Source organism: Bos taurus, chromosome 18 (assembly GCF_002263795.3).
Source record: "Bos taurus isolate L1 Dominette 01449 registration number 42190680 breed Hereford chromosome 18, ARS-UCD2.0, whole genome shotgun sequence".
NCBI lineage: Eukaryota > Metazoa > Chordata > Mammalia > Artiodactyla > Bovidae > Bos > Bos taurus.
The window spans coordinates 63,880,261-63,907,493 of NC_037345.1; the positions used below are offsets into that span (position 1 = coordinate 63,880,261).

A 27,233-nucleotide genomic window follows, 5' to 3' on the forward strand; every position below is an offset into this window, starting at 1 on the left:
TAAGGTTCTGCAAATCACATATTTAATATATTGTGTACAACAATACTCCATAGGAGCAAACATAGAATTTCATCTTTATACTAACTGGACAATACTGTATTGAATAATCACAATGTCATCAATTTGTGTTGTGATTAAAACTTTGCAATCAACATTATTTACACTTATATATTTATTCCAGTGGGATGAAACTCCTAGATCTAGAGTTACTGTTTCAAAAGGAATGCATGTTTATAAAGCGGACAGGTCACGCCATGTTGCCACCCCAAACCAGAGCAGGCACATTGACAAGGGTAACGATGACCAGCCTCCTGTCTCCCACACTGATACAGGTACAGCATATTAACCAGGTTAGATTTTAACCCATCTGAGAGTCAAGATTTGTACTAAGTTTGTAACTTTCTGACCAATGGGCTTAAGAACCTAACACGTGTTCTTTCTTTGAGTTCTTCGAGCACGACGCATCTGTTGGCGTGCACCACCTACTTCCCTGCTTTGTATGTGTCACAGCACTCTGTTCGTAAATGACACATTGATTCATATGGACTGTTATCTTCTGCCAGTTTTCTATTACATCTTTTTGGCACCTTCTGCCATGCCAAAGTTGATTTAAATCTTTGTATGGGCTGGCTTACTGTCTTCATGTCTTCCAGGGCTCAATGCCCCCTACTCAGTAAAGCCTTTCTCCTTTCTGTGTTTGGTGGTGGTGGTTTAGTCGCTAAGTTGTGTCCGACTCTTTGTGACCCCGTGGACTGTAGCAGCCAAGCTCCTCTGTCAGTGGGATTCTCCAGGCAAGAATACTGGAGTGGGTTGCCATTTCCTTCTCCTGGGGATCTTTCCCACTCAGGGTTTGAACCTGAATCTCCTGCACTGGCAGGTGGATTCTTTACACCCAAGGAAGCCAATCTGATTATAAACCAAAACATTTTTTAAATGTCCTGCTATGTTTGACAAATCATCCTTCCGTGTTTTCCACTAAAACTGTCAGAGCAAACATATCCTACTGGGACCCTGTTGTGAACGGCAATTTATAAACATTTTAACGGTAGTACTTCATCTAGAAAAATACCGTTATTTCTCCTTTTGTGGACATTATTTCCTCGTATTTCCTATTGTTTGATGCTTTAGTAATATCCTTTCACCTCTATTCAAAAATTGCTTTAGTTTTTCTTATTTTTGATGGGAGAGTTGTATTATTCTCAGACAAATAATTAGAACCTTTTGTATATTTTGTTTCTCTCTGCAGGGGACTGCAAGTTGGCAAGCTAGTAAGTAAATGCTTGAGGTTTTGCGGATGACGGTATCTCTGCTGCAGCTTCTCAGCTCTGCTGTCGTGGCCTGACAGCTGCCCCAGGCAGCATGTAACCATACTGTGAGCCATGTCTGTGAGCCAATCAGGCTTTACTTATGGACTCTGAAATTTAAATTTCATGTAATTGTCATGTTGTCATAAACTATTATTCTTCTCACTTGTTTCTCCATTAAAATCATTTTTAAAAATTAGGCCATGGGCTGTTTGAACACAGTCAGTGAAACTTGGGCCGTGAGTCACACAGTCCAGATCAATTTGTCTGAAGGTTAGTGGTTCCTTAAGTTTAATGGAATTTACTCATAAGCCCTGGTGACTTTAAATGATCAAGTCTTGCTGAATGTTAAGTAATTTACCAACAAGGTGACAGCACCTCACACAGGCAGATAAATGAAAAGCCCCAATACTAACTCAGTATTATGGAATTGAGTTTTAAACCAAAACCGGAAAAGCCTCACTGACTATCTTGAATGGCCCATCCCTGATCTAAAATCCTTAGCTTCTTTCTGTGCATCATTTTTGGTCAGTTGCCAATGGTAACTTTTCCGTGTCCAAAACGAATGTTCTATAAAGAGCTAACACCACTCATCCCTTAGTATGGACCACTGGTCCTGCTACATACATCTTACACATTCACCTATCTGAAGGATCGCATCACCGATTTTTACGTGAGCAGTAAAAGAAATTCCGCGTTCGGTTTAACTGGCAATCTGAAGAGGAAACAGGACAAGAACGGGACAGTCCTCAAGGAAGAGGGAGACGGGGTTTGAAGCGCGGCCATCGGCGGCCTGCAGAACGGCGTCTCAGGACGGCAGGGATGGCAGCGAGGGCGGGCTCCAGAGGAACGCGGGCAAGAGGTCCGCGGGGCGCGCCACGGGCGCCGCGTGCGCGGGCGCGTCTCCCGCGTGCGTCCGCGCGTGTGCGAAGTGCGAGCCCTGCCGGAAGGCTCTGCGGCTCCTCCCGGGGCCGTGCGGCCGCTCCCCCGAGTGCACCCTCTTGTGCTGGTTGAGGTGGCCGATCTGGATGAAGGCCTTCCGGCACTCCTTGCACTCGTAGGGCTTCTTCCCGGAGTGGATCCTCTGGTGGACGCTCAGGGACTGCCGGTGGCTGAAGGCCTTGCCGCAGGCGCCGCACTCGTACGGCTTCTCGCCGGTGTGGCTCCTGCGGTGGCAGATGAGGGACGACTTGGTCTTGAAGGCCTTCCCGCACTCTGCGCAGCCGTAGGGCCGCTGGCCCGTGTGCAGCCTCTGGTGCTGGGTGCAGGACGAGTTGTCGCCGAAGGCCTTCCCACACTGCAGGCACTTGTAGGGCTTCTCCCCTGTGTGCACGCGCTGGTGCTGCACCAGGTGCGTGGTCTGGCTGAAGGCCTTCCCGCACTCCTTGCACTCGTAGGGCTTCTCCCCAGTGTGCGTCTTCTGATGCTGGGCCAGGTGGGCCTTCTGCGTGAAGGCCTTGCTGCACACCTTGCAGGCGTAGGGCTTCTCCCCGGTGTGGATCCGCTGGTGCGTGGCCAGCTGCGAGCTGATGCTGAAGGCCTTGCCGCAGTCCGCGCACTCGAAGGGCTTCTCCCCGGTGTGGATCCGCAGGTGGCTGGCCAGGTGGATGTTCTGCCGGAAGGCCTTCCCGCACTCCTTGCACTGGAAGGGCTTCTCCCCCGAGTGCACGCGCTGGTGCTGGGTGAGGGAGGCGTGGTGGCTGAAGGCCTTGCGACACACCTCGCACGCGTAGGGCTTCTCCCCGGTGTGGATGCGCTGGTGCACGGTCAGCGACGAGCCGTAGCGGAAGGACTTGCCGCACGCCTCGCACTTGTAGGGCTTCTCCCCGGTGTGGATCCGCCGGTGCTGGTTCAGCCCGATGTGGTCGCTGAAGGCTTTCCCGCAGTCCAGGCAGTCGAAGGGCTTCTCCCCTGTGTGGTAGTACCTCCAGTGGCGGACGAGCGATGTATTCTGGATGAAGGCCTTCCCGCAGTCCAGGCACTCGTACGGCTTCTTGCCCGTGTGGCACCGCTGGTGGCGGGCGAAGGAAGAGCCGTCGCTGAAGGCCTTGCCGCACTCCTTACACTTGTAGGGCTTCTCGCCCGTGTGGATCCTCTGGTGGACGGTGAGGGACGAGCTCTGGGTGAAGGTTTTCTTGCATTCGTGACATCTGAAGAGTTTTTTCCCTGTGTAGATTCCCGCATGTTTTATCAGCACTGAGTTTGGGGGCAAAGCTTTCTTAACCGAGTCAGGGCGGTGGACTCCCTCTTCTGAGACGTCCAGGTGGAACCACCTACCTGGTCTGTTATATGGACACACTCTCTCTTCAGAGAGGGTGTTGTGGTGAGCGACTGCCTCCTGCCCCAGTCGTGTCTCCTGACTTGCCAGCTCCCTTTCAAACAGACGTTCAGCGTCCCAGCTTTCTCTGAGCGAGGAACGACCTACATTAGTCTCTGAAGTTCTGTCTGTCACCACTTCAGCAAAGGAACTCTGCTTTGAAAGGAACTCCTGGGTTTCCTCTGTACACTGCTGGCCTGAGAGATACAAGGGAGAAAACAAGAAACAAACACTCCTTTACCCTACACTGGAGAAAGAGGATCTGCCAAAACCGAGACTGTGGAGAAACGCACTGGGGAAGGAACCCTGATCCCGTTACCCTACACTGGAGAAAGAGGATCTGCCAAAACCGAGACTGTGGAGAAACGCACTGGGGAAGGAACCCTGATCCCGTTACCCTACACTGGAGAAAGAGGATCTGCCAAAACCGAGACTGTGGAGAAACGCACTGGGGAATGAACCCTGATCCCGTTATCCTACACTGGAGAAAGAGGATCTGCCAAAACCGAGACTGTGGGGAAACTCACTGGGGAATGAACCCTGATCCCGTTACCCTACACTGGAGAAAGAGGAATCTGCCAAAACCGAGACTGTGGAGAAACGCACTGGGGAATGAACCTGATCCCGTTACCCTACACTGGAGAAAGAGGGATCTGCCAAAACCGAGACTGTGGAGAAACTCACTGGGGAATGAACCTGAATGAAATTACTAAACGCCGCACCTCAGACAAAGGGAAAAGTGAACTCACTGGAGATGAAACCCTGACGAAACCAGTAAACTGTGCAACTTTAAAACACGGGAAAGTGAACTCACTGGTGATTGAAACCCTAAAGAAACCACTAAACAGTGCACCTCTGACACACGGGAAAGTGAACTCACTGATGAGTGAAACCCTGATGAAACCCACTAAACCATGTACCTCTGAAACATGGGAATGTGAACTCAACGGTGAATGAAACCCTAATGAAACCAGTAAACCATGAACCTCTGAAATACAAGAAAGTGAACTCTCTGGTGTATGAAACCCTAAAGAAAGCTGTAAACCATGCAGCTCTGAAAGACAGGAAAGGACACTCACTGGTGAATGAAACCACGATGAGGCCGCAAAACCACGCACCTCTGACACGTGTAAAAGTGCATTCCCTGGTGAATGAAACCCTAAAGAAACCAGTAAACCATGCATCTCTAAAATACAGTAAAGTGAACTCACTGTTAATGAACCCTAAAGAAATGACTAAATCGTGTACCTCTGACACATGGGAAAGTACATTCACTGGAGATGAAACCCTGAGGAACCAGTAAACCATGCATGTCCTCTGAAAGACAGGAAAGTAAACTCACAGGTGAATGAAACCGTGATGAAGCCGCAAAAGCACGCACCTCTGACACACGGAATAGCGAATTCCCTGGTTAATGAAACCCTAAATAGACCAGTGAACCATGCACCTGTGAAACATGTGAAGGTACACTCACTGGTGGATGAAACCCTGAGGAAACCACTAAAATGTGAATCTCTGAAACACAGAAAAGGAATTCCCTGGTGAATGAAACCCTAAAGAAACCTGTAAACCATGCACCTCTGAAAGACGGGAAAGTACACTCACCGGTGAATAAAACCCTAAAGAAATTACTAAAACGTGTACCTCCAGCACATGGGAAAGTGTACTCACTGGAGATGAAACCCTGAGGAAACCAGTAAACGGTGCACCTCTGAAACACACGAAAGTGAACTCACTGGTGAATGAAACCCTAAAGAAACCAGTAAACCATCCACCTCTGACAGATGGGAAAGTGAACTCACTGCTGAATGAAACTCTGATGAAATCAGTAAACCATGCACTTCTGAAACACGGGGAAGTGAAATGACTGGTGAATGAAATCCTCCTGAAACCAGTATATTGTGCTCCTCTGAAACACAGGAAAGTGAACTCCCTGGTGAAAGAAAGTGTAAAGAGACCATTAAGCCATGCACCTCTGACACACGGGAAAGGGAACTCACTGGTGAAGAAAACCCTCATGAAACCAGTAAACTGTGCACGTCTGAAACAAGTGAAAGTGAACTCACTGGTGAAAAAAACTGTAAAGGAACCATTAAGCCATGCAACTCTGACACACAGGAAAGTGAACTCACTGCTGAATGAAACCCTAATGAAACCGCTAAATAATGCACCTCTAACTCACGGGAGAGTGAACTCACTGCTGAATGAAACCCTAATGAAACCACTAAACCATGCACCTCTGACACACGCAAAGTGAAATCCCTGGCGAATGAAACCCTAGAAAATCAGTAAACCAAGGACATCTGGAACACGGGAAAGTGAACTCACTGGTGAAGAAAACCCTAAAGAAACCACTAAACTGTACCCCTCTGTCACACGATATGGGAACTCACTGATGAATGAAACCCTAGAGAAACCGCTGGTGAATGAAACCATGAAAAACCACTAAACCGTGCACATCTTCCACACAGGAAAGTGAACTCACTGGTGAAAGAAAGTGTAAAGAGACCATTAAGCCATGCACCTCTGACACATGGGAAAGTGAACTCACTGCTGAAGGAAACCCTAAAGAAATTACTAAATCGTTTATCTCTGACACATGGGAAAGTGCACTCACTGGAGATGAAACCCTGAGGAAAGTAGTAAATAGTGCACCTCTGAAAGACAGGAAAGCACACTCACTGGTGAATGAAACCCTGATTAAACCACTAAATTGTGTACGTCTGGAACACGGGGAAGTGAACTCACGGGTGAAGGAAACCCTAAAGAAACCAGTAAACCATGCACCTCTGACAGACGGGAAACTGAACTCACTGGTGAATGAAAACCTAAAGAAATTACCAACACGTGTACTTCCGACACATGGGAACGTGTACTCACTGGAGATAAACCCTGAGGAAACCACTAAACCGTGCACCTCTGACACAGGAAAAGTGACCTGAGTGGTGAATGAAACCATAAAGAAACCAGTAAACCATTCACCTCTAACAGATAAGAAAGTGAACTCATCGGTGAAGGAAACCCTAAAGAAACCAGTAAACCGTGCACCTCTGAAACACAGGAAAGTGAACTCACTGCTGAATGAAACCCTAAAGAAATTACTAAAACGTGTACCTCTGACACATGGGAAACTGTACTCACTGGAGATGAAACCCTGAGGAACCAGTAAACCATGCACCTCTGAAAGACAGGAAAGTACACTCACAGGAGAATGAAACCGTGATGAAGCTGCAAAAGCACGCACCTCTGACACACGGAATAGCGAATTCCCTGGTAAATGAAATTCTAAAGAAATGAGTGATCCATGCACCTGTGAAACATGGGAAAGTACACTCACTGGTGAATGAAACCCTGATGAAACCACTAACGTGATTAAATCATTGAACCAGTCACATCTGACACATGGAAGAGTGAATTCCTGGTGAATCAAACCCTGATGAAACCAAAGCCATGTACCTCTGACACACGGGAAACTGAACTCACTGGTGAATGAAACCCTTATGAAACCACTAAAATGTGCATCTCTGAAACACGGAAAAGTGAATTCCCTGGTGAATGAAACCCTAAAGAAAGCAGCAAACTATGCACCTCTGACAGAAGGGAAAGTACACTCACTGGTGAATGAAACCCTGATGAAACTACTAAACCATGCACCTCTGACACACGGGAAAGTAAACTCACTGGTGAAGGAAACCTGATGAAAAGTATAAACCGTGCACCTCTGAAACATGAAAGTGAACTCACTGCTGAATGAAACGCTGAAGAAATTACTAAAACGTGTACCTCTGACACATAGGAAAGTGTACTCAATGGACATGAAACCCTGAGGAAACTAGTAAACCAGGCACCTCTAAAAGACAGGAAAGTACACTCACAGGTGAAAGAAACCATGATGAAGCCGCAAAAGCATGTACCTCTGACACACGGAATAGCAAATTCCCTGGTGAATGAAACCCTAAAGAAACCAGTGAACCATGCACCTGTGAAACATGTGAACGTACACTCACTGGTGAATGAAACCCTGAGGAAACCACTAACCTGATTAAATCAGTGAACTATACACATCTGACACACGGAAAAGGAATTCCCTGGTGAATGAAACCCTGATGAAACCAGTAAATTGTGCACCTCTGAAACGTGAAAGTGCACTCACGGTTGAAAAAAACTGTAAAGTAACCATTAAGCCATGCACCTATGACACACCAAAGTGAACTCACTGCTGAATGAAACCCTAAAGAAATTACTAAAACGTGTACCTGTGACACATGGGAAAATGTACTCACTGGAGATCAAACCCCAAGGAAACCAGTAAACAGTGCACCTCTGAAAGACAGGAAAGTACACTCACAGGAGAATGAAACCACGGTGAAGCCGCAAAACTACGCACCTCTGACACACGGAAAACTGAATTCCCTGGTGAATGAAACCCGAAAGAAACCAGTGAACCACACACCTGTGAAACACGGGAAAGTACAGTCACTGCTGAATGAAACCCCAATGAAACCACTAACCTGATTACATCAGTGAACCACGCACGTCTGACACACGAAAAAGTTAATTCCTGGTGAATGAAACCCGTAGAAACCAGTAAACGATGCACTTCTGAAACACGGGAAAGTACGCTCACTGGTGAATGAAACCGTGATGAAACCACTAAATTGTGTACGTCTGGAACACGGGAAAGTGAACTCACGGGTGAAGGAAACTCTAAAGAAACCAGTAAACCATGCACCTCTGACAGACAGGAAACTGAACTCACTGGTGAATGAAACCTTAAAGAAAGCTGTAAACCATGCACCTCTGAAAGAGGAAAAAGGACACTCAATGGTGAATGAAACCATGAGGAGGCCACAAAACCACGCACCTCTGAAACATGGAAAAGTGATTCCCTGGTGAATGAAACCCTAAAGAAACCAGTAAACCACGCACCTCTGACAGACGAGAAAGTACACTCACTGGTGAATGAAACCCTGATGAAACCACTAACCTGATTAAATCAGTGAACCACACACCTCTGACACACGGAAAAGTGAATTCCCTGGTGAATGAAACCCTGATGAAACCAGAAAGACATGCGCCTCTGAAACACGGGGAAATGAACTCACTGGTGAATGAAACCCTTAAAAAAATCACGAAAATGTGTACCTCTGACACATGGGCAAGTGTACTCACTAGAGATGAACCGTGAGGACACCAGTATGGAGCACCCCAGAAACACACGAAAAGTGAACTGAATGGTGAATGAGACCCTAAAGAAACCACTAAACCGTGCACCTCTGACACAGGGGAAACTGAACTCACAGGTGAATGAAACCCTAAAGAAATTACGAATATGTGTACCTCTTACACATATGAAAGTGTACTCACTGGAGATGAAACACTTAGGAAACCAGTAAACCATGCACCTCTGAAAGACAGGAAAGTACACTCACAGGTGAATGAAACCACGATGAGGCCGCAAAATCAAGCATCTCTGACACGTGGAAAAGTGAATTCCCTCGTGAATGAAACCCTAAAGAAATCAGTGAACCATGCACCTCTGACACACGGGAAAGTGAACTCACTGGTGAATGAAACCCTGATGAAATCACTGAACTGTGTACGTCAAGAACACGGGAAAGTACACTCACAGGTGAATGAAACCCTAAAGAAATTACTAAATCGTGTACCTCTGACACGTGGGAAAGTGTACTCACTGGAGATGAAACCCTGAGGAAAGCAGTGAATGATGCACCTCTGAAAGACAGGAAAGCACACTCACTGGTGAATGAAACCCTGATGAAACCACTAAATTGTGTACGTCTGGAACACGTGAGTGAACTCACGGGTGAAGGAAACCCTGAAGAAACCACTACACCGTGCACCTCTGACAGATGGGAAACTGCACTCACGGGTGAATGAAAACCTAAAGAAAGCTGTAAACCATGCACCTCTGAAAGACGGGAAAGTACACTCACCGGTGAATGAAACCCTAAAGAAATTACTAAAACGTGTACCTCCAACACATGGGAAAGTGTACTCACTGGAGATGAAACCCTGAGGAAACCAGTAAACGGTGCACCTCTGAAACACACGAAAGTGAACTCACTGGTGAATGAAACCCTAAAGAAACCAGTAAACCATCCACCTCTGACAGATGGGAACGTGAACTCACTGCTGAATGAAACTCTGATGAAATCAGTAAACCATGCACTTCTGAAACACGGGGAAGTGAAATGACTGGTGAATGAAATCCTCCTGAAACCAGTATATTGTGCTCCTCTGAAACACAGGAAAGTGAACTCCCTGGTGAAAGAAAGTGTAAAGAGACCATTAAGCCATGCACCTCTGACACACGGGAAAGGGAACTCACTGGTGAAGGAAACCCTCATGAAACCAGTAAACTCTGCACGTCTGAAACACGTGAAAGTGAACTCACTGGTGAAAAAAACTGTAAAGGAACCATTAAGCCATGCAACTCTGACACATGGGAAAGTGAACTCACTGCTGAATGAAACCCTAATGAAACCACTAAATAATGCACCTCTAACTCACGGGAGAGTGAACTCACTGCTGAATGAAACCGTAATGAAACCACTAAACCATGCACCTCTGACACACACAAAGTGAAATCTCTGGTGAATGAAACCCTAGAAAATCAGTAAACCAAGCACCTCTGGAACACGGGAAAGTGAACTCACTGGTGAAGGAAACCCTAAAGAAACCACTAAACCATACCCCTCTGTCACACGATACGGGAACTCACTGATGAATGAAACCCTAGAGAAACCACTGGTGAATGAAACCATGAAAAACCACTAAACCGTGCACATCTTCCACACAGGAAAGTGAACTCACTGGTAAATGAAACTCTAAAGAAAGCAGTGAACAATGCACCTCTGAAACACGGGAAGGTACACTCACTGGTGAATGAAACCCTGAAGACACCAGTAAACCACATACCTGTGACAGACGGGAAAGTGAACTCACTGGTGAATGAAACCCTAAAGAAATTACTAACATGTGTACCTCCCACACTTGGAAAAGTGTACTCACTGGAGATGAAACCCTGAGGAAAGCAGTAAATGGTGAACCTCTGAAAGACAGGAAAGCACACTCACTGGTGAATGAAACCCTGATGAAACCACTAAATTATGTACGTCTGGAACACGGGAAAGTGAACTCACGGGTGAATGAAACCCTGAAGACACCAGTAAACCACACACCTGTGACAGACGGGAAAGTGAAATCACTGGTGAATGAAACCCTAAAGAAATTACTAACACGTGTACCTCCCACACATGGAAAAGTGTACTCACTGGAGATGAACCCTGAGGAAACCACTAAGCCGTGCACCTCTGACACAGGGAAAAGTGACCTTAGTGGTGAATGAAACCCTAAAGAAACCAGTAAACCATCCACCTCTGACAGATAGGAAAGTGAACTCACAGATGAAGGACACCCTAAAGAAACGAGTAAACCATGCACCTCTGAAACACGGGAAAGTAAACTCACTGCTGAATGAAACCCTCATGAAACCACTAAAATCTGCACCTCTGAAACACGTCCAAGTGATCTTACTGGTGACAGAAACTAAAGAAACCATTAAGCCATGTACCTGTGACACACGGGAAAGTGAACTCACTGCTGAATGAAACCCTGATGAAATCACTAAACTGTGTACGTCTGGAACACGGGAAAGTACACTCACAGGTGAATGAAACCATGATGAAGTGAAGCCGCCAAAGCACGCATCTCTGACACACAGAATAGCGAATTCCCTGGTGAATGAGACCCTAACGAAACCAGTGAACCATGCACCTCTGACACATGGGAAAGCGTACTCACTGGAGATGAAACCATGAGGAAACCAGAAAACGGTGCACCTCTGAAAGACAGGAAAGTATACTCACTGGTGAATGAAACCATGATGAGGCCGCAAAACCACGCACCTCTGAAACATGGAAAAGTGAATTCCCTGATGATGAAACCCTAAAGAAACCAGTAAACCATGCGCCTCTGAAACACGGGAAAGTGAACTCACTGCTGAATGAAACCCTAAGGAAAGTACTAAACGGTGTACCTCTGGAACACGGAAAGGACACCCACAGGTGAAAAAAACTGTAAAGGAACCATTAAGCCATGCACCTCTGACACACGGGAAGTGAACTCACTGGTGAATGAAACGCTAAAGACATTACTAAATCGTGTACCTCTGACACATGGGAAAGTGCACTCACTGTAGATGAAACCCTGAGGAAAGCAGTGAATGGTGCACCTCTGAAAGACAGGAAAGCACACTCACTGGTGAATGAAACCCTGAGGAAACTACTAAACCACGCACCTCTGACATAGGGGAAAGTGAACTCACTGCTGAAGGAAACCCTGATGAAAAGTATACACCGTGCACCTCTGAATCATGAAAATGAACTCACAGGTGAATGAAACCCTAAAGAAATTACTAAAACGTGTACCTCTGACACGTGGGAAAGTGTACTCACTGGAGATGAAACCCAGAGGAAAGCAGTAAATGGTGGACCTCTGAAAGACGGGGAAGTACACTCACTGGTGAATGAAACCCTGATGAAACCACTAAACTGTGTACATGTGGAACACGGGAAAGTGACTTCACGGGTGAAGTAAACCCTAAAGAAACCAGTAAACCATGAACCTCTGACAGACGGGAAAGTGAACTCTCGGGTGCATGAAACCCTAAAGAAAACCATAAACCATGCACTTCTGAAAGACGGGAAAGTACACTCACTGGTGAATGAAACCATGAAGGGCCGCAAAACCACGCACCTCTGAAACACGGGAAGAGTGAATTCCCTGGTGAATGAAACCCTGATGGAAACAGTAAACCGTGTACCTCTGAAACATGGTAAAGTGAACTCACTGCTGTATGAAACCCTAAGGAAAGCACTAAACGGTGCACCTCTGGAACATGGAAAAGACACTCACTGGTGAAAAAAACTGTAAGGGAACCATTAAGCCATGCAACTCTGACACACGGGAAAGTGAACTCACTGCTGAATGAAACCCTGATGAAATCACTGAACTGTGTACGTCTGGAACACGGGAAAGTACACTCACAGGTGAATGAAACCATGATGAAGCTGCAAAAGCACGCATCTCTGACACACAGAATAGCGAATTCCCTGGTGAATGAGACCCTAAAGAAACCAGTGAACCATGCACCTCTGAAACACGGGGAAGTAAACTCACTGGTGAATGAAACCCTGATGAAATCACTGAACTGTGTATGTCTGGAACACGGGAAAGTACACTCACAGGTGAATGAAACCCTAAAGAAATTACTAAATTGTGTACCTCTGACACATGGGAAAGTGTACTCACTGGAGATGAAACCCTGAGGAAAGCAGTGAATGGTGCACCTCTGAAAGACAGGAAAGCACACTCACTGGTCAATGAAACCCTGATGAAACCACTAAATTGTGTACGTCTGGAACACGGGAAAGTGAACTCACGGGTGAAGGAAATCTTAAAGAAAGCTGTAAACCATGCACCTCTGAAAGACGGGAAAGGACACTCACTGGTGAATGAGACCACGATGAGGCCGCAAAAACCAAGCATCTCTGACACGTGGAAAAGTGAATTCCCTCGTGAATGAAACCCTAAAGAAACCATTAAACCATGCACCTCTGGCATACGGGAAAGTGCACTCACTGCTGAATGAAACCCTGATAAAACCACTAAACCGTGCACCTCTGAAACACGGGAAAGTGAACTCACTGCTGAATGAAACCCTAAAGAAAGCACTAAACGGTGTACCTCTGGAACACGGAAAGGACACCTACAGGTGAAAAAAACTGTAAAGGAACCATTAAGCCATGCACCTCTGACACACGGGAAGTGAACTCACTGCTGAAGGAAACCCTGATGAAAAGTATACACCGTGCACCTCTGAATCATGAAAGTGAACTCACAGGTGAATGAAACCCTAAAGAAATTACTAAAACGTGTACCTCTGACACGTGGGAAAGTGTACTCACTGGAGATGAAACCCAGAGGAAAGCAGTAAATGGTGGACCTCTGAAAGACGGGGAAGTACACTCACTGGTGAATGAAACCCTGATGAAACCACTAAACTGTGTACATGTGGAACACGGGAAAGTGACTTCACGGGTGAAGTAAACCCTAAAGAAACCAGTAAACCATGAACCTCTGACAGACGGGAAAGTGAACTCTCGGGTGCATGAAACCCTAAGAAAGCTGTAAACCACGCACTTCTGAAAGACGGGAAAGTACACTCACTGGTGAATGAAACCATGAAGGGCCGCAAAACCACGCACCTCTGAAACACGGGAAGAGTGAATTCCCTGGTGAATGAAACCCTGATGGAAACAGTAAACCGTGTACCTCTGAAACATGGTAAAGTGAACTCACTGCTGTATGAAACCCTAAGGAAAGCACTAAACGGTGCACCTCTGGAACATGGAAAAGACACTCACTGGTGAAAAAAACTGTAAAGGAACCATTAAGCCATGCAACTCTGACACACGGGAAAGTGAACTCACTGGTGAATGAAACCCTGATGAAATCACTAAACTGTGTATGTCTGGAACACGGGAAAGTACACTCACAGGTGAATGAAACCATGATGAAGTGAAGCCGCCAAAGCACGCATCTCTGACACACAGAATAGCGAATTCCCTGGTGAATGAGACCCTAAAGAAACCAGTGAACCATGTACCTCTGAAACACGGGGAAGTAAACTCACTGGTGAATGAAACCCTGATGAAACCAGTAAACTGTGCACTTCTGAAACATGAGAAAGTGAACTCAGTGGTGAATGAAACCCTGATGAAACCACTAAACCATGCACCTCTGACACATGGGAAAGCCTACTCACTGGAGATGAAACCATGAGGAAACCAGAAAACGGTGCACCTCTGAAAGACAGGAAAGTATACTCACTGGTGAATGAAACCATGATGAGGCCGCAAAACCACGCACCTCTGAAACATGGAAAAGTGAATTCCCTGGAGAATGAAACCCTAAAGAAACCAGTAAACCATGCGCCTCTGAAACACGGGAAAGTGAACTCACTGCTGAATGAAACCCTAAGGAAAGTACTAAACAGTGTACCTCTGGAACACGGAAAGGACACCCACTGGTGAAAAAAACTATAAAGGAACCATTAAGCCATGCAACTCTGACACACAGGAAAGTGAACTCACTGCTGAATGAAACCCTAATGAATCCACTAAATAATGCACCTCTAACTCACAGGAGAGTGAACTCACTGCTGAATGAAACCACTAAACCATGCACCTCTGACACACACAAAGTGAAATCCCTGGTGAATGAAACCCTAGAGAAATCAGTAAACCAAGGACATCTGGAACATGGGAAAGTGAACTCACTGGTGAAGGAAACCCTAAAGAAACCACTAAACCGTACCCCTCTGTCACACGATACGGGAACTCACTGATGAATGAAACCCTAGAGAAACCACTGGTGAATGAAACCATGAAAAACCACTAAACCGTGCACATCTTCCACACAGGAAAGTGAACTCACTGGTAAATGAAACTCTAAAGAAAGCAGTGAACGATGCACCTCTGAAACACGGGAAGGTACACTCACTGGTGAATGAAACCCTGAAGACACCAGTAAACCACACACCTGTGACAGACGGGAAAGCGAACTCACTGGTGAATGAAACCCTAAAGAAATTACTAACATGTGTACCTCCCACACATGGAAAAGTGTACTCACTGGAGATGAACCCTGAGGAAACCACTAAACCGTGCACCTCTGATACAGGGAAAAGTGACCTTAGTGGTGAATAAAACCCTAAAGAAACCAGTAAACCATCCACCTCTGACAGATAGGAAAGTGAACTCACAGATGAAGGACACCCTAAAGAAACGAGTAAACCATGCACCTCTGAAACACGGGAAAGTAAACTCACTGCTGAATGAAACCCTCATGAAACCACTAAAATCTGCACCTCTGAAACACGTCCAAGTGATCTTACTGGTGACAGAAACTAAAGAAACCATTAAGCCATGTACCTGTGACACACGGGAAAGTGAACTCACTGCTGAATGAAACCCTGATGCAATCACTAAACTGTGTACGTCTGGAACACGGGAAAGTACACTCACAGGTGAATGAAACCATGATGAAGTGAAGCCGCCAAAGCACGCATCTCTGACACACAGAATAGCGAATTCCCTGGTGAATGAGACCCTAACGAAACCAGTGAACCATGCACCTCTGAAACACGGGGAAGTGAACTCACTGCTGAAGGAAACCCTGATGAAACCACTAAACCATGCACCTCTGACACATGGGAAAGCGTACTCACTGGAGATGAAACCATGAGGAAACCAGAAAACGGTGCACCTCTGAAAGACAGGAAAGTATACTCACTGGTGAATGAAACCATGATGAGGCCGCAAAACCACGCACCTCTGAAACATGGAAAAGTGAATTCCCTGATGATGAAACCCTAAAGAAACCAGTAAACCATGCACCTCTGAAACATGGGAAAGTGAACTCACTGCTGAATGAAACCCTAAGGAAAGTACTAAACGGTGTACCTCTGGAACACGGAAAGGACACCCACAGGTGAAAAAAACTGTAAAGGAACCATTAAGCCATGCACCTCTGACACACGGGAAGTGCAGTCTCGAATATGCAAGATGACTCCAGACCAGATTCATACAGGAACCCAGGAGAAGTGAAGAGAAAAAGTTTAAATAAATTCAGCATCTGTGGAACCAGTTACATGTCAGAAGCATGAGGAGCTGGAAAACTGTTCTGCAGTCACACCACCTAAAACGCAGGCTGTGACGCTCGTTCCCTCACCCCTGGCCATGCAGCATCTACGCCAGGGCAGTCATCGCGTCACAGACGCTGGTCCAGGAGCAGGCCAAGCACAGACGGTCAGCCTTTTCTGTAACATTCGTTGCTGTGCTACAGTCACCCAGTTGTGTCAGACTCTTTGCGACCCCATGGACTGGGGCTCGCCAGGCTCCTCTCTCCATGGGATTCTCCAGGCACGATTACTGGAGTGGGCTGCCATTCCCTACTCCAGGGGATCTTCCCAACCCAGGAATCAAAGCCTGTCTCCTGCACTGCAGGCGGATTCTTTACCACTGAGTATTCATTAGAGGCCTGAAACCCTGGCAGCCCCTGCACAACCAGAAATGGTGTTTCCGTCAACTGTGTCTCATTTGATTAACTGCAGCGGAGTCTGCTGATGGCGGGAGCCCGGCACTCAGGTAGAAACCACTTTACATCGACCTGTCTGCTGCCACCAGCCAGACAGAACCCTCCATTCCTCTCTGGCCCTTTACTAACAGAGAGGGCCTTGCGATGTAATTTGTCATTCTGGAGATACTGCTTTTATAAAAACAGTGAGTGCTGACACTATATCTAATTACCTCTAACATACCTCAGAACAAGTACAGATCTTATCTCAGACTATAAACTTGCAGGAAGGAGTGAATATACCTGAAATCCTTTTGCTAAACCACTTAGCAAAAACCAAAAATTGTGCAAGCAGTTATATTGCAATAAATACACGGAGATAAAAGTTGCGTTGGGGAGAGAGATGATGCGGAGAGTCAGCTTTCTGGGAAAAGATGATCTTAAAAAAGGGAAAATAAAAGCTCTTCTTAAAAATGCCACATATAAAAAAAAAAAAAATGCCACATAAACACTGAGGACTTTCCTTCTTAGGTCAGTGACAAGACAAGGATGCCTGGGAAGTTCCAGCCAGAGCGAGAAGACACAGAAATAAAAGGCATCCAAGTTAGAAAGGAAGACTGCAAACTGTATTCGCAGACGATATGATCTCATGTATAGAAAACCCTACACGATCCATAAGAAGAGCATGAGGGCTAATGTATCAAGTCACCAAAACTGCAGAATACAGGATCAACACACAAAAATCAGCTATTTCCATACACTAGGAATGAACAGTCTGAAAAGGAACTATGAAAATAATTCCATGAAATATAGCACTGAAAGAATAAATTATTTAGGAATAAAATTACCTAAAAAGCTGCTAGACTGTAAAGTGAAAACTACCAACGTTGATGAGTAAGATGAAGAAGACCTAGATAAATGGAAAAACATCCTGTGTTCTTGGATAGAAGACTTAACAGCGTTCATGGATGGAAAACAAGGGCTATCAAACAAGCCACAGAAGCACGGGCCGCCTGCCCTGCAGGGGCGTCTCCGCCCGGCCGCCTGGCTCACCTGAGAAAGGGGCTCTGACCAGCTCTCCATCCACCGTCCAGGGTGCCTTCCTGCGCTCCAGCAAAGAGACCAGGTCTGGCTCAGACGCACAGCGTCCTGCACACAGGAAAAGACACGAGGTCTGTCACACCCTGGGCGTTCTCGGACGGACAACCAGCTCCCTGGCTTGGATGGAAGAGTGTTTTACTACAGCAAGGTCCAGGAAGAAAAGTGAAGAGTATCTATGACAAAGAAAGTTGTCCTACTTTCTTGTCTACAAACTTTTAACTTTCAACTCTGCAAACGTCACACTCTTACGAAGCAGGAGTAAGAATTCAGCCCACACTTTAGAAGGCAGCTCCCCCTGCTCGGCCCCCCCAACACACACAATTCACAACCGAGGAACAAGCACGGGGGCTCCTGAAGAGTCAGGTCTGGGAGAGGAAGGGCCTTACCTCCTGTCCCCGGATGGCGGTCCGCCCACACCACGCTCCTACAGAAACTCTGCCCAGCAGGGTCTGGCCGCTGCGAGACGTCTGTGGCCACGTCCGTGACGGCCACCAAGCCCTGCAATGGCAGACATGCGTTTCCATCGAGCCGTGTTCGTGACCTGGCTCTGGGGTGTCCATGTCCACACGCCATGAGAGGCACTGGGTACCAGGAATTCTCACTAGTTCTGAGTGATCCCCGTCATGTAACGACGGAGCTGGTTATGTCGTTTAAGTTTGCAGGGAGGTGGCGGGGGGAGGATTGAAAAATCGGGGAAACTGTTTCTTCCATGGAGAACTTGCAACATGGTGGAGGAGAGTGAATGTCCACAGCGTGTGGACTTTCTAGAGCTCACCGGAGGCTTCCTCACACCTGACACACGGGGTTCACTTAATCCTGTAGAGGGTTTTCCTCTGGTATGACATCTCTGATGACAAGGAAGGGTTGAGATCCTGCTCAAAGCTCCCTCACACCCACGACATGTGGAACGATCCTGATTTACACACTTCTCTACGACTCACTGGGACCCAGTGTCCCCCTCGTGTGTGTCTGACTGCAGCTGCTCTCTCTCGCGGGGGAACACTGTGTAAGAAGTCCTGGATTCAAATGGAAATCCGCCCACACTTGCTGTAGACGAGATCGCTCTCCAAAGCTGCCTTTCTTTGTGAAGGAGACTGTGTCTCCCACCTGCCCTGTCCTGCTGAAGCAGGGAAGCCTCTGGAACCCCGCAAACTCTGCCTCCTGCCAGTTTTCTGCTTGTGCCCGACTCACCGGCTGCCCCTCACACACAGCGGCGTAAGCCCAGCCTTCCCCGAGGACGGAGTGCTCCGGGGGTCTCTCCGTGCGCACCTCCTGGGACAACGCCTCTTCACTGAAGTTGTTCTCTGAAGGCAACTCCTGGGTCTTCAGCAGAGTCTGCGAGTCTGAAGGATAGTTTTAAGAAGGTATCTCTTTTACTACATGTTAGTATGAAGACATTTTCCCAAATGGAACCAGATGGAAAAAGATTCTCAGAAAATACATATCGTTTGAAAGCTTTCTACACAATCCGCTGGCCTTCTGATCCCAAACGTGTGTGGCTTTAATACTACCACACACAATGTGAGTTTTCACACCTAGATGTTGAGCGGGTGATGCATGTTATACTTTTGGCAGGAGACTAGAGAAAGAGAGGAGAAGGCAATGGCACCCCACTCCAGTACTTTTGCCTGGAAAATCCCATGGACGGAGGAGCCTGGTAGGCTGCAGTCCATGGGGTCCCTAGAGTCGGACACGACTGAGCGACTTCACTTTCACTTTTCACTTTCATGCACTGGAGAAGGAAATGGCAACCCACTCCAGTGTTCTTGCCTGGAGAATCCCAGGGACGGGGGAGCCTGGTGGGCTGCCATCCATGGGGTTGCACAGAGTCGGAGATGACTGAAGCGACTTAGCAGCAGAGAAAGAGATCCAAGTGCAGGAGATGAGAGAATTCAGAGATTTAAATCTAAGATGAAACACGGCCGGAACAAAGAGCGGGCAGAGGCCACAGGAGGAAACGCTTACTAAGTCTCTCTGAATCTTTCTCCGTTTTATTTAGCAAAGGTTTCTTCGCTTGCTCCTCTTGTTTACATTACATTTATAATGTAAACTTTAAAAAAAATTATTACGATGCTAACTAACCAATGTTCAGATCCTGGCTGTATGTGCCAAGTCTTCAACATCAAGTAGAATCTGAGCTAGAGATTCTAACTGAGAAAGAGAGAAAGAAAGCATCAACAGAAGGGGAAAAAACCAGTTCTGTCTCAGGAAACCAGCTCAGAGAAAGCCACCGAGTTTGACGATAAGAGGAAAACTTTCCCCTGAAACACCGTTCCAGTTCTCCTGGGTGTACAATGACCCTGGGAGTATGATGACCCATGGGAGTTGATGCAGTTGATAACTGTTCTATGGATATAAACTTTCCTCCGAAGTATGGTTTGAACAAAGGGGTCTTACGAGATTCTCCACTCTTTAGGGACGGTAGTCATTTCCTATTACAGGACCCACCATGAGGAATCTGTACTTCTGAGTCCTTGTGATTAACCTGATGTCCCAGAAATAATGCTGTGACTGAAATCTCTATACTCCCCGTGGTTTAAACACCAGCATAACATCTGCAAGAACGTCCCGTTGGATCAGGATCAGAGCCCTCTCCTGAGAGCCAGTCGCCTGCCTGTGCAGCCGGTCTGCACACACATTCCCCCGGATCCTAGACCGATCATGGCCCAGCCCAGATCGCCTGCAGACCTACTGACCTGTCCCCTCCATCTCGCCTTTCTCCTCGAGGCTCTATGCTCCTGCCTTGTTCCCCTGGCGTGAAACTGAGGATGAAACCTTTTCTTCCTCGAGTCCCTATTTACACTTGTCACACGTGAGACAGCCCTTTCTGTTGCACTTCTGTGCACAGAGACATGTCGTCTCGCCCCTGGGACTTCTCCAAGGGCTCGCCCTCGACCTCCCAGCCAGCACCTGCGGCCTCACTCAAAGCTGACACAGTGGAAATCAGTCAGAGGAAGACCCTGAGTGCAAGTCATTTCATCAAAGGGAAATGAGACAGAACCACAGCAGCATCAGCCTTGTGAGGAGCAGAGGTGACTGCGTAAGTCTGAGTGATGGAAGGTCAGAGGAGCTGCAGACAGAGGAGGTGCAGAGAGCGGACCAGGCTGGTGTGGCGGGGGGGGGCGGGGGGGGCGGGGCGGGGGGAATGCAGGTGGAGAGGCAGGGAAGAGGAAACGTGCAAAGCCCAGGCCTCGATTCCTCGATTTTCCCTCGGGGGCGGGGCGGTTCAGCAGTCTGGTGGTGGTCCCAGGCGGCCGAGGGCGCAGTGCCCTGGGTCCCCGCCCCCACCATGCTCACCTGGGTGCATGCCTCTGGTCGACTTCCTCTTCACAGCCCAGGGTTCCTTCCTCTGCTCCAACGACGAGATCATCTCGGGCTTAGACAGGCAAAGCCCTAAATGCGTAAGAAGACAGGGCAGGCGGTCACGCACAGGTCGGTCCTTGCGGCGGGCGGGGCGGGGGCAGCAGCCGGCCCTTACCCAGCGAGGCCAGGTTCCTGTAGTTCTCCAGCATCACGCTCCGGTGCAGGCTCCTCTGGGCCGAGTCCAGCCAGGCCCACTCCTCCCCGGAGAACTCCACTGCCACGTCACCGAACGTCAGCGGGCTCTGGGGCGACACGACCGCGTGCGCGCTGGACCAGAGCTCACACCCCCGGTGCACACGCAGAACACGCCCCCCCAGCCCCTGTACCCCGAATGTGGCTGGACTTCAGAGAGGTGATCGAGAGCTGCGTGGAGTCGCACGGACCCGTGTCTCGTAAGAGGAAGAAACCACAGGTGGTGGGAGCGGAGGGAGACCTTGCGGAAAAGCACCTCTGCTGACCCCTCGGTCTCGGACTTCTGGCCCCGAGAACTGTGAAAAATCACTGTGTCGCTGAAGCTGCCCACCCTGTGGAGTTCTGTCATGGCAGCCCTCACAGACTAACACAGGGGCTAAGAATTACTTCCTCTCCATTTTAGGTAGGAGATTTTATGTGTACAGAGTACTGTCTGATAATGTGGAAATCCAGTCAATGATTGGGCCTCATTCAGTCATAAACTTCAGAGAGAGAGAGAGTGCCCCTACCCCTGGAGAAGTGGCAATTCTGTGCAGGTGGCGGGGGCACACAAGTAAAATACAGGAGCACGTCGATTCAAACAACAAACAAGGGAGGCTGAGCTGTCCCATGCACAACCCGTACCAGAGCCTTTTCTGCCGCGAGGACAGGCAAGTGGTCTGGATCAGCACAAGAATGGGGACAGAGAGACACGCTCTGGGAAAAATCCCCAGTGTTCCTGACTTCCTGCAGGTAATAACGAGTCCTTCTTCCTCTCCGAGGAAAAAAAAAAAAAGAGAGAAAAAGGAATGGGGAAATAAACCCATGTGACCCACGTCAAGAGCGTGGCACTCAGAATGTGGTGTTTCATAAACAATGTGTCGATGCTGACCAAGGCCCCACCTTTCCACTTAAAGACTGATATCGTTGTACTGGAAACAAAAAACCCCTTGGAGGTTCGGTATCTGTTGAACAATGTACAATCACATGTTCCTTAACTCACACAAACTTTGAAGACATCTTTAACCGAACTGTAAAGACGGGTCACAAGGGTTCTGTGGGTGTATGTTTATCCTCATATTCATTGAGTTGTACATATTAAAAATGTGCAGCTATGTGTCAATCTTGCCTCAATAAAGTGGTTTAGAAACAAATAAAACATTTCACTGCAGATATTTTTTGGCAGATATTTTCAACTGCGTTCAAAGGCACAGGTGCTCAGATGGGGCTACTTTTTCTGACCCAGTTCTAAAAGACGGGTTTTTGCAGATTCCAATCTTCCATTCTAAGTCTTCCTGCTCCTTGGCTGGCAACCCTTATGCTTTTTTTTTTCCCCAATATTCAAACAGCTTTCAGATATTCCTTACTAAATGAAGCAAAACATATACAGTGTACGTAGCATATCAATTGTATACAAATTACTGTATCTGTATATAGCATATGCCGTATACACTACAGATGCATATACTACAGCATCTTTACAGTAGCTTTTTAAGCTGGAGCCAGAGGAAATGTTGCCTGTTTTTCTAGCATCTGTCACTACTTTGTCTTTGGTAAAACTGGAACTTGTGCGGCCCGTAAGGAGAAGAATGCAAGTTCAAATATTTTCTTGTACTCGGCAACTGGGTTTTCTGGCTGCGTTTTTTTCCTTGATAAGAAACGTCCCTTCCCCACCTCTCTAACCCCATATTCCAGAGGGGCCCCATGTCAGAGTGAGTACACATCCTCTGAAGCTGTTTTCCCAGTTTCTACAGATGGCTCCTCGTGCACAGAACTAATGACTTTGGTTAGTTCTGTCTGAATGTTTCTGTCCCCCTACCCGTCACATGCTGAGATCCCAACACCCCGTGTGAAGGTATTATTTGGAGACAGGGACTGTGGGAAACCGCCCACCCGCTGCCCATGAATGGGATGAGTGTCCTTAGAGAAGAGGCTCCCCAGCCCCCTCCTCCACGTGAGCACACAGCGAGAATGTGCAGGTCCTGTTCTCATTCCTCTTGCCATCATATAGGTGCGGAGATTTTCAAATGGGTTTCACAGAGTCACACTACACCCTGAGAAAAGCCACAGCTATAGAATCTGTACCTCATACAAGAATGTGATCCGGTGCCTTAGTACTGTCATAATAAAGATGAGACGGACTTCAAAAACAAAGAAATAAAAACTACAGAGCAAGCTTATCCTCACAGAAAAATACTGTGCTTTTACAGGAAAAGATGAATAGAAATTAATATCTTATAGAAAAAAATATATTAAAGAGGGTTTTTGTTGTTGTTCAATTCAATTCAGGTAATTTTTCAAGTGCACAAATGAAAAGTTTGTAATAAATTATTTTGGTGACATTTACTTTTTTTAGTAAAAAAGTAAAAACTAGAATTCTAGTTTTTGAGGCCATACTGCTATTCCACCCACATATAATTTTTAAAGAATTTTGCTTTCATTATAAGTTTGGTGAACTTTAATCCACAAGGTAAGAAAAACTTCTGGGAATATACTCACATGAAATAATCAGAGACAATGCACATTCTAAGCATAAAAGTTATTATTGTGACACTATACTAAATAGTGAAACATTGGTTTCCAAGAGCACTTTAAAAGACTATGTTCACACATTCATCCACCGCGTATTTGCTGCATCCGGCACTGGGGCAAAACTACTGAAAACTCCTGCCTGTGTCAAACGTACTTTGTGGTAAGAGAATCAGACAACAGAAAAGCACGTAAATTAAGCATATGGAATGCTGGAAAGTGCTAAGAGTCTTTCACAAGTAAAGCAGGGAAGAGGGATGTGAGGAATCTGGGTGGGAGGCTCTGAAGCTTTAGACAGCGCAATCAGGAAAAGGAGAAGGCAACTTCTAGAAGGCAAAGTGAGTGATGGGGGCGTGCAGTCCGGGTCAGAGGCGGCACCAGGTGGCAGGGGGCCCCTCAGCCCCGAGCAGGGGAAGCCACAGGATGGTCTGAGCAGACCTCGACAGCACAAACTTCTCTGGCTGCGGCGCTGGGCGGGGATCACGGGGGGCATGAGCTGAAGCGGCGGACGGTAAGATAAGGAGGACCGCGGCGGGGGTGCAGGGGCGGTGACGGCTGTCAGAGTGTGGGCACAAAGCGAAAACAGCGCTGACGGGATCTGCCGACGGACCGAACACGGGAGGTGAGGCCAGCAGAGGAGACAGGAGTGACGCCAGCTCTGGCCTGACGAACTGGGGTATGAAGCTGCCGCAGACCGGCAGAGGCAAGCTGCGGCAGGGGCTGGTTTATGGGAGGAACCCAGGAGCCTGGGGCTGGATGTGTCCGCTGTGAGCTCCCTACTGGACACACGGCTGGACACGGAGGCCTGGAGCTCAGAGAGAGGACTGGGCTGGAAAGGTGGACCGGGAGAAGCCGGCGCGTGGCTAGTCTGTACAGGCGAGAACAGGGGAAGGCGGGCAGACAAGAACAGAGAGAAGTACAGGGCCCGGAGGCCCAGCGACACCTGCAGCTCAGGATGATGAAGAGCTGCGGCAGCGGAGAAGTCAGGAAGGGTGGCCGCCCGGTGAGCTCTTTCAGGGGTGACCGTTACCCGTTTCTGTCAATCAAGTTTCACTGGAACACAGCCCCGCCCAATCACTTATGTATGCTCTGTGGTTGCTTCTAGAAGGCAGAGGGGAGCAGCTGCAACAGAGACCTCACAGCCTTGCAGCCCCAAATATTTACTACCTGGCCCTTCACAGTGTCAGCCTGGCAACCCTGAACGACCTCAGATGCCAGCAACAGTCAAGAAAGACCAAGACCTGAGCGCTGCCTTTGGTAATGTGGATGGAGCTCACTGGGCGACTGAACCTGGCTCATACATGGAGGAGCTGGCGATGACACGTAGGAGACACAGCGGACGGAGACAGTTTATCAACATTCTAAGAAGCAACACAACCAAGCGGGAAAAGATAGCCTTACACACCACACCAGGGCTGCCCTTCCCTCTTCTGTCTGCCAAACCTTTTCTCTTCCTGCAAAACATGAGGCCTGGGACTTCCCTGGTGATCCAGTGCTTAAGAATCCGCCTAGCAATGCAGCAGACGCAGGTTCGATCCCTGGTCGGGGAACAAAGATCCCACATGCCGCAGGGCAGCTAAGCAACTAGAGAGCCCGCGTGCCACCACGAGAAGCCCTGGCAGTGTAACTACACGAAGTCCGTACGCTGCAATGAAGACCCAAGCACAGCCAAAGAAAAATACTGAAAAAGGAAACATGGGGCTCAGAGATCACCTCCCTCCCCTTCCCCGACAGGTGCCGAGACGCCGAGAGTTCCTCCAGCCCACTATCACCATGCTAGAACTCACATTCAGAACCCTGTATGCTTCCACGACTTTCCACTAACAGCTCCCAGGGAGCAGGGGCCAGGGCTCAGCCATCTGTCTCTCCAGGGCCTAGCTCAAAGAGAACATCAGACAAACCAGGTTCAACAAAGGGGCTGTCCTGTCTGTGCTGAGGAGCACCTTACTCTAGGGAGGGGCTGACTCAGTCCTTCAGTGACCGACAAACAGAGAAAGACATGGAGAGGAAGCAGGGAGGGAGGCCCTGGGCTGCCCCTGTAGCCCACCACTCACCAGAATGTGGGCAAATGGGAACCAGCTCCCCCGACAGGTCTCTTACACTGAAAACTTCTAAAAGAAAATAAACGTCATTAAGCCCTGAAAAGCAAGCTTGCCTTTCAGAGAGGAGAAGAGGGAACGCCCCCTCACCTGGGACGTGGCTTGCCGTTCAACTCCTGTCCCGGCCGCCTCCTGCTTGGGCCCCCTCTCCCGGAGGGCGGCCGTGTCCCTGGAAGGCAGAGCTGGGGGAAGAGAAAGAAGCAGCTAGAGGCCAGGTCTCCACCTGTCCCTTCCTGCTGCGTCTTAAAAGACGGCTACAAATACGAAACGGATTCAACAGGTGGAGAATCAAATGCTCCAGCATGAGCGGCCGGGGACCAATTTTGAAGGGGCAGCCGGAATAAGGTCACTAGCCTACGAGGGGCAACCACGGTGCGGAGGCGGGTTTCTGGGAGCACTGAAACAGAGGGGTGTCCGGTGAGGGTGACCCTGACCGACACTCTCAGGCTGAGTTTCCAAGCTTTGGATTCCCGCCCCCCCACCCCCCACAGCCCAGGGACGCCATTCACCAGCACCTGGGCCCCGGGAAGCCTTCTGCCCCAGACACCACGCTCCCCTCACCCTGACAGGATGGGTTCGTCCCGTCCGCTCGCCACCCCCACCTCTGTCCTCCGGTCCCGTGGTCGCCGCTCCTCGCCGGCCCTTAGACGTGGGGCCACTCCTTGAGCGCGGCCTTCCCCGGGCCGGACGGGCGAAGGCGACCGGGGTCCCCGCGCTCCGACCTCGGCCCGCCCTGGGCTTGGCGCGGGGGGCGCCTCGCCGCGGCTGCGACCCCAGCCCGCGGGGGCCCGCGCTCACCGCCCCCCGCATGTCTGCGCCGAGCGCGCCCCGCCGCCGGCCCGCCCCACCCCGGCCCGCGCGCGCCCGGCAGCCGAGCCCACCACCCCGCCGGGCCCGCAGGGAGCCGGGCCGCGCGCCGCCGCCGGAAGGGGGCGTGTCCACCGCCGCGGCGCCCTCTGGGAAACGGAGTCCCGGCCGGCGTCGCGGAGGCGCCAAGGGTAGCTCAGGCAGCGGCGAGGCCAGGGCCCGTCAGCCCCGCCCCAGGTCAGCCGCTCCCGGCCCTTCCGGCCCGCGGCTGCCCCCACAAGCAGCGGGTCTGGCTGGGCGTACAGGCTGCCTCACGAGACAGAAGCATACCCCGAGGGCTTCTGGGAGTCGTGCCGGCCTTGGAGCGCGCAGGCGCAG

General features: G+C 48.8%; 1 protein-coding gene across 7 annotated transcripts; it reads right to left on the reverse strand.

The window, feature by feature from the left end:
• Positions 1 to 27,075, reverse strand: ZFP28 (ZFP28 zinc finger protein). 7 transcript variants are annotated; one of them, XM_059877259.1, is made up of 9 exons: positions 26,651 to 26,933; positions 26,139 to 26,230; positions 21,365 to 21,491; positions 21,184 to 21,279; positions 19,078 to 19,229; positions 18,273 to 18,384; positions 17,839 to 17,934; positions 3,582 to 3,818; positions 1 to 3,470 (listed from the first exon to the last, which is right to left on the reverse strand). In XM_059877259.1, exons 1-9 carry the CDS (start codon positions 26,856 to 26,858, stop codon positions 2,113 to 2,115), a joined length of 2,478 nt encoding a protein of 825 aa, XP_059733242.1. In that variant the 5' UTR covers positions 26,859 to 26,933; the 3' UTR covers positions 1 to 2,112. The 7 variants fall into 7 exon arrangements, with proteins under 7 accessions (XP_059733242.1, XP_024835177.1, XP_024835178.1 ...); XM_024979409.2 differs by adding an exon at positions 25,737 to 26,060 and having other exon boundaries at positions 1 to 3,818; positions 26,610 to 26,699; XM_024979410.2 differs by lacking the exon at positions 26,651 to 26,933 and adding exons at positions 25,737 to 25,823; positions 26,004 to 26,060 and having other exon boundaries at positions 1 to 3,818; positions 26,139 to 26,538.
• Between the last annotated feature and the right edge of the window lie 158 nt (positions 27,076 to 27,233).

Coding starts and splice junctions, on each gene's coding strand:
- ZFP28 (XM_059877260.1), bottom strand. CDS start 26,858: ATGCGGGGGGCGGTGAGCGCGGGCCCCCGCGGGCTGGGGTCGCAGCCG. Junction 21,492..26,138: donor AACGGCAAGCCACGTCCCAG/GTGAGGGGGCGT, acceptor GTGTCGCCCCAG/AGCCCGCTGACGTTCGGTGA. Junction 3,819..17,838: donor GGTCAGAGCCCCTTTCTCAG/GTGAGCCAGGCG, acceptor TGTATCTCTCAG/GCCAGCAGTGTACAGAGGAA.